This window comes from Beta vulgaris, chromosome 2, assembly GCF_026745355.1.
Source record: "Beta vulgaris subsp. vulgaris cultivar EL10 chromosome 2, EL10.2, whole genome shotgun sequence".
Lineage (NCBI taxonomy): Eukaryota > Viridiplantae > Streptophyta > Magnoliopsida > Caryophyllales > Amaranthaceae > Beta > Beta vulgaris.
Genome location: NC_079203.1, coordinates 29,577,361 through 29,585,301, shown reverse-complemented (window position 1 = coordinate 29,585,301; position 7,941 = coordinate 29,577,361). Strand labels below are relative to the sequence as shown.

General features: G+C 32.2%; 1 protein-coding gene across 1 annotated transcript; it reads right to left on the bottom strand.

Moving 5' to 3' along the window:
- Window positions 1–1,891: 1,891 nt before the first annotated feature.
- Window positions 1,892–6,334, bottom strand: LOC104887019 (major allergen Mal d 1-like). Its single transcript, XM_010671595.4, is given in 3 exon segments — window positions 1,892–2,329; window positions 2,331–2,431; window positions 5,881–6,334. Coding segments are annotated over 3 exon segments (489 nt in total). The 5' UTR covers window positions 6,068–6,334; the 3' UTR covers window positions 1,892–2,128.
- Window positions 6,335–7,941: the final 1,607 nt, after the last annotated feature.

Here is a 7,941-nt window from a genome sequence, read left to right as displayed (position 1 = left end):
ATCAATTTCACCATGATCATGGCCACAAGACGGAGGAGTGCATCGCGCTCAAGCGAGAGGTCGCGTTCATGCTAAACAAAGGACATCTCCAAGATCTCCTAAGCGACAAGGGAAAGGCATCCTTCGAACGAAATCCTTCTAAGCCATACCCGCTTGCATTCCCTACTCACGTCAAGGTAATAAACGTAATCTCTGGTGGATTAGATGTTTGTGGACTAACGTATTCAACAGCAAAAAGGCTAGCTAAAGAGGGATCCCCCTCGTCCACTGTTTCTAAATCTTGGAGGTTCGATGATGAATGCAAATTGGACGCGATTTCAATCTACCAATGATGGATCGATCATCACTTTCGACAACGACGATGTGTGCGACAGAGAGCACCATGATGGATTGATCATCTCTCTAACTGTCAGTAATTGCTTGATGCAACGTGTGCTGGTAGATGGTGGAAGTTTAGCCAACATCATCTTCAAAAGCGCCCTCAAAGGTATGGGTCTTTGTGATAAAGATATAACTAAAAAATCTATTTTTTTTAGTTAGTTTCAGCAGAGAGGTGCAACAAATTGTTGGTGAGATCGTGCTGCCAACCTTAGCCAAAGGTATCAATATACCAACGAGGTTCAATGTCGTGTACTGTCCTTTTGCCTACAACATCATCCTTGGGACACCTTGGATCCACAAAATGAAAGCAGTCCCCTCGACGTACCATCAGACGTTAAAATTCCCTACCAAATGCGCGTCCAGGAGATTAAGGGCGAGCAGAAAGCCGCTGGGGAGTCCTACAATTCGTCGCTAAAGCCCTCTAAAGCGTCCATCTAGCAATTAACGAGCGGATCAACGCCCGACGTGCCAGATGAGCAGAATGTAGACGAAGTGGCGCTCGATCCAGCTTTTCCAGATCATGTCATTCGCATTGGTGGATGAGAGAGAAAGAGTGGAATGACATAAAGGTGGCCATTTGATATTTAAGAGGGAAATGAGTGGAGGAGGAGAAAAAGTGGTGGAAGAGAGAGAGGGGGGAGTTTAAATAGGTGAATTACAATGGAATGACATAAATGATATAAGTTTGATATGGAATGACATAAAGGCTAGTAATAATGATATCATTTCTCTTACAAATGATATTAGTTTGTTTAATAATGATAGGATTTACAAAAAAAAAACATTGACAAATGATAATAAAATATGGGGAAAATGATATATGTTTTCTCAAAAAGATATAAAATTAAGTAAAATTGATACAAGAATAAATATGTTACATAAGGAGTTGACAAATAACAATAAATTAAAAAAGGGAAAAATGATATATGTTTGCTGAAAAATGACATAGAAATGGGTAATAATATATGGTATATAAAGAGTTGACAAATAATAATAATAATAATAATAATAATAATAATAATAATAATAATAATAATAATAATAATAAAATGATACAAGTTTGCGGAAAAATGACATAAGGATAAGTAATAATGACATAATAATAATAATAATAATAATATAGGATATAGAGAGTTTATAAATAATATTAAAATAGGGAAAATGATGTAAGTTTGCTAAAAATGACATAAAAATGAGTAAAAATGATACGGAAATGAATAATAATGATATGGTGGTAAAGAGTTGACAAACGATAATGAAATACGGGAAAATGACATGAACCAGCTCCAAAACAATAAGAGTTTACAGATTAGTGTGATGGAAGTCAGTAATAACGACAAGAAAATATTTTATAAATGACATGAAACAAATTATAGAAAGTGATATGAGACGGTTCAAAGATGATATGAAACACGCCAATAATGACATAAAAATGAGTAATTAATAATAATATGAATTAGTTCACACATATAAAAAATTGTTATATAATAAGTTATGGTGTAACATGATATTTCGAAGACGTCTTTCATATTTTATAAATCACCAAGTACTTTTGAACACATATTTATTCTTGTCAACAACATTATTCCAAAGGAAAAAAAATAGTAAACAAAAGACAACACCACATAGTATACTACATAGTCATATTTATTTATTTATTTTTTGTTTTTGCAATTTTCATTATCACACCAAAGACGTAAAATTTTAGTCAAGATCACTCATTAGACTTGGATAGAGTATTGTACTTTCAAGCATAGACTTGAGAGTTGGCAATGAGATATTCTTCTACATTCTTGAAAATCTTCATAATATTATCTTTTCCATGTGCAACATGCTCTTCTGTCACGACATTATCTCCCTTAGTGTGAAAGTGTGCTAACATCTTGTAGTGAGTTCCGGTGCTAGAAGTCTCGAACTTGTGCTCGTAGACTGCAGTCTGCACACTCCAAAGTATCACGAAGTACATCTCCTTCGAAGCTGGTATACTTGACGTAAAACTTACTACAATCAATCTCGTCCACTCTATTTTTCACATACTTGAATGGAGCCCCTAAAAATTCATCATCATCATTTAAACAAATTAGATAACTAACCATATTATTACTCCCTCCGCTCTGTTTTGTTTTTCCTATGTAGACTCTCGATACTATTACAATTAAAAAGAATCTTCTAAATTATTTTTAACATATGATAAGAAAATACAGCTATGTAAGGTCTTGTTTAATTCGTCTTAATGAGTACTCCCTCTGTATTTTTTTATCTTTCTCACTTAAAATCTTGACACTATTCACAATGAGAGAGAATATTTTAGATTTTTCTCAATATATAAAAAAAATATAGTCATGTGGGGTCTTGTTTGATTCGTCTCAATGAGTACTTTATTAATATTCAATTATTATAATTTTTACTAATATGTAATGAAAAATATCTAATGTAGAATAAGTGCATTGGCAAACGTGCAAAGTCAAAGTAGGAAAGATAAAAAACAGAGTGAGTATTTTATTAATATTTAATCATTATTATTTTTAGTAATACACAATGAAAGATATTTAAGGTCAAAACGTACATTGACAAACGAAGAACTCAAAATAGGAAGAACAAAAAGAAACAGGGTGAGTATTAGATAACTATTACTCCCAATCTTTTAAAAAGATTGACACATTATTCACATATAACAGTTTGATGACAAGAAGCATTATTTATAAACTAGAAATTTTTTGCACGCGATGCGTGCTTGAATTTTTTTTCGAAACAGAAACTCGATTTTCTTCGGCATAAGAGTCAAAATTTTAACATTAAACATACAAAGTATAATTGTTTTTAGTTGCAAAATTTGATTGGTTTAATTTCTGTCACTTAAGTCTCTCACCATTCTTTTTGTTTTTTTTTTTATTTTTCAAAGTTAAATTCTATGAACAAAATAGAAATTTTATTGAATTTATTTATGATTTCTAATATTATAATTTTTTAGTTGATTTTTGAATTAAGTACAATACTTCACAAATTGTAAAGAAAGTGGATACTTTGAAATTGTAATTTAGAATAGGAAGGGGGTAACATAGTCTCTTCATTCGGGGACACTATAGCTCGTCCCTTTCCTTATATAATAAAGATATATTGTACTTTAATTCTTGAATGATATTTTACATAAACCTTTTTACCTTGATAATTAATCGCTATTATATAATAGAAAAAGATAGTTCCAAATATATGTAAAAGTTTCATTATATATAGGAAATACTATAAAAAAGTATTTTTTTTTCCCTTGTCTAACTTCTAAATTCTGATTTTTACTACAAATACACCTCTATTTTTTATCATAACCCACCATTAATTATGAATGGTTCTTGAGAATAGTGAATTGAGTAACTTTTTGTAAATACTTTTGTATGTATTGACGTTCTAGGTTATTGATTTTAGTTTGTATGTTGATTTTAAGTTTTTCCTTATTATTTGAGTGATTTGCGTGATTTTTATAACGTGCTTTTCTCAATTGTATGAGTGATTTGTAAAGTTTATTATTTTAAGTGATTTGTGAGTGAGTGTTGTAAATTAATTTTCGGTAGTTTTCTTTGAGTGTCGATTTTGATTTTGACATTTCTTTTCTAATATAGAAAGGAAAGGGGGGCAAAAAAAGGCATTTCAAAAGAGGACATCATTGCTCCTCATTTCCCTTATATAATAGAGATAAGGAGAAATATAATCATCAGATAACATTTTTTTAAAATAATCTAGTAGACTTCACAAAATATCATATTAATATAAATATATGCATATTCTATCAGATTTGTTTCTATCAAAATATTAATTGTAAAAGATACGCCTTAGCATTAGGAAAACACGCCAAATTCAAAATTGTGCCAAATTAAAGTGTCTCGGTAAAAAAAAAAAAAGGAGAGATTATCTTTGATGTTAGGAAAATTTGCCAAAACAAACCTTTCAAAAGTTCAATTTTATGAAAAAAGAACCTTTTAAAATATTTTTCGCAAAAATAAACCACAAACTTAATTTTCCTTTCAAAATAAAACTTATTCCCATTTTTTGATGTGGTTTTTGAGATGAATAAGGGTGATACTGTAGTTATTGAAAATAGGGGGTTAAAAGAAGATTGAAGGGTCAATGACGGAATCGAGAAAAACCACACCGAAAAATGAGAATAGGTTTCAACTTGCAAGAAAAAATAAGTTTGTGATTTTTTTAAAAAAAGAAAGTTTTAAAAGGTTTTTTCTTGTAAAAATTAAACTTTTAAATGTTCTTTTTGACAAATTTTCCGTGTTATTGTTTACTTTCTATTTAATAAGTAACTCTATTGTTTAGATTTGTGAATATTTAGTAACAGGAACCTTGTTCTTTGTTCCCTCTAGGTTTCTCCTTGGGAGGGTTTTTTCCTAGCCTCCGTTGCTAGGTTTTTCTTCTTTTTTGAAGGTTTTTCCTTCATTCTTTCTTCTTTCTCTTTGTTTTTTCATGACTTTTCTTCTTGGTCTCAATTGTGAATCTTTGTAGGGGCTTCCACTGGTGTTCGTATCGGTGGTAAGCCCCAAAAACCTTTTTAATTGCTTCCAATAAGTATATCCCATCATTAAATGTATTTATTTTAGGATGTTCCATTTCTTTTTTTGTTCGTCTAATGAAGAAGGAAGATCTAACAATTACTATTCTCTGTAAGAATCTAGAAGACCACGGAAGTATTTTTCACCCAAACGACTATGCATCAGCGGAAGTTAAGCCGAATCAAGGCGAACTCACAAATTGTATTGCTTGAGATGAAGGTTTTTATTAAGGCTATTTTTTATCAAATATGCGATGTATCTAGTTCTAAGGTGTTATATACCTATGTTGGAATTTTCGATTTTCCAAGAATTGATTGTAAGTGCCATTTGGCTATCCCTTATCAATGAAATTATTTTTCTTCCTGTCAAAAAAAAAAAACTTTGTTCTTTTTCATCCCAGAATACTTTGATTGATTTAAAAAGTTTCTGAAGCCTAAATATGACCTATGTAAAATTCCCAGAGCCAGTTAAGTTAGTTACGAATTAGAAAGATATGTAAAATTATTTAAACTTTTTAAACCTCAAAATAATACACACAAAATAGTCTCTTACTCAACTAAATTAAAGTCGCATAATATTCCTGATCCATAAAAAGGCTAGGTGATAATGTGGTATAGAAATGAGTTTTGAACCCATGTCTAGACATTCAAATATAAACTCAACAAACTTGTAAATTAGGAATAAGAAATGATACTTCCATTACTCCTATTTAATTACACAATATTCTTTTAGACAATTTCTTTTTCTTCTACACACTAATTTCATACCATTATGCTCCTAGTCTACACCTTTTGTCCAATACACGGTCTTTATGTGAACTACATTTCCTATCCTTTCATACTTTTCCTCTCACTGATCTTTTTTTTTTTTTTTTTACTTTCTTCTCAGTTAGAATCTAAAGCAAAGTTTGTAAATTAATTAGTAATATATGGGAAGCCGTATAACTAACCTTCGGCAAAATTTATCTTCTTGATGCATCCAATAGAAGTAGAGTCGCCTTGAATGATCTCGACATTTTTAATCTCGGGTGCAACTTTAGGCAATAAATTGTGGTTGTCAATGCACAAAGCTTGGAATAACCGAGCTGGGGCAACTTGGCTGGTGAATTCACCCATTGTAAATGTGAACACACCCATGATTTCTTAGAGAAGATGAAAAAAGGAGGAGATGATGAAAATGCTAATTAATTTTAATAGTATTGTAGTGAAAATTAGCTAATGAAAATGATAAAAGAATGAGGGTTTGGTTTGGTACTTATAGGTCGTTGGAGGGAACTAATAAATTCGTGAGAACAAGATATAGAATTTTTTTGTTAGACTTTAAGGCCTAACTGAGCAGCCCTTGCTGAATAAGTGACCATAGAATTCGAGACGGTCTTTGTATCTTTCTTGATTTTTTGTCAAATCAAATGGTTTCTGAATTGCTTCCGCATGATCGAGTAGTCAATAAAAAGACGTTAAAGTTGAGTGAATATTAGAAAGATATAACGGGAAATAAATCATTTGTTCCAGTATACGATTATACTATGTGCCATTTAATTCCAATCCACACACTGTCCCTAGTTAAATCCAATTTTTTCTCTAGCTGCCCCTCTTTTCTCCCCTACTAGTTTTTTATCAGTTAGGAGCTATTATGGATGTTTTTTTTTTTCATGTAAGCCTCTTTTCCTCTCTTATATTCAATTTATAGTTAATTTTCTTGTTTTGTTGAATAAATTAGTTTATGTTTCTGAGAGCTTCTCGAATTCTACTATGGGATTTTAGTCTCTGTTTTGGAGATATTCTTCTCTCCTATGAGTGTTTTAAGTCTGCTTTGTTTGCCTTTAATATGGGAAATTACTCTCGTTGGTTGAGATTCATCAACATAAAGGTATTAGAACTTAGAAGTCGGATGCAGTCAACCTAACTCGATTAAGAATGCTCTTCACAAGGCTATGCCAGAATGATAAACTCCTCATCAATAGCCGCTTCATTTAGAAATACAATTGTATTATTCGAACTGGTTCATTATACTTGATCCGAAGACGAATTTGATTTGATCTTGTTTGATTTTATCTTGTTTTTCTTTAGCACCTATTGTTGTAACCTAAAAGTGAAGGTTTTAAAAGAGATACATGAACCAATTAGAAGCGTCCACGTGTCCCAGAAGAAAGTGAAAAAGATTGGCATTTTAAGCATTTGTACTGAAAGAATATTCAGGGCCCAACTACCAAAAAACGGTTGCATATGATTGGCCAATTTTCAGCTCCCAATCATTGTCTACCACGTGTCACAACTCACAATCTGATTGCGTAGCCAATTAGGTGCTCTTATTTTAGGGTGACCTCAAATGACAGTTTTCATATCCCAAAAACCATAAATAGCCCCCTTAAAATCAGTTAAAAGATGGCTCATTGAATAGTGTGCGATTACTCTGCTAAAATATTCTCTCACTTTATATCTCTATCTCTACTCTATTTATATACTTGATATCCGACTTAAGGTTCTGAGGGGGAACCACCACCCGGACGTCCAGGGTTGGTACGTTTTTCTGCAGGTTTAAAGAACGGAGCTGAGCTTCGTTGCACAAGTCTCCAAGAAGATCATATTGAATAAAAGAAGTTGTTTGCCAGTCAAGTAAACCAAACATTTGGTGCCACATGTGGGGAGACGCAACGATGATTGATTGTCACTCATCCAATGTGGCAAGAAATTGAAGTTTTCATATTCGAGTAGAGGATACAGTAAATGATGAGTGACTACCTCGAGGGAGGGATAGACCTCCGTCCATCATAAATAATGTTCCTAGACAAAGCCAAGTACCGGTCGTACAGAAAAATCTTGAACGTTCGGTGACTGCAGCTCATTTGGAGAATGTTTTGACTGACTTATAGACTAAGATGGAAACAGTCACCCAGGAACAGATCAAGAATAATATGATGTTTTTCCAAGTAAATCCAGATCCAGTTGCTAACAATCCAATTCTTCTTCGAGGATATTCTCAAGAGAATCGTGCAGGTCCTAATCGACTT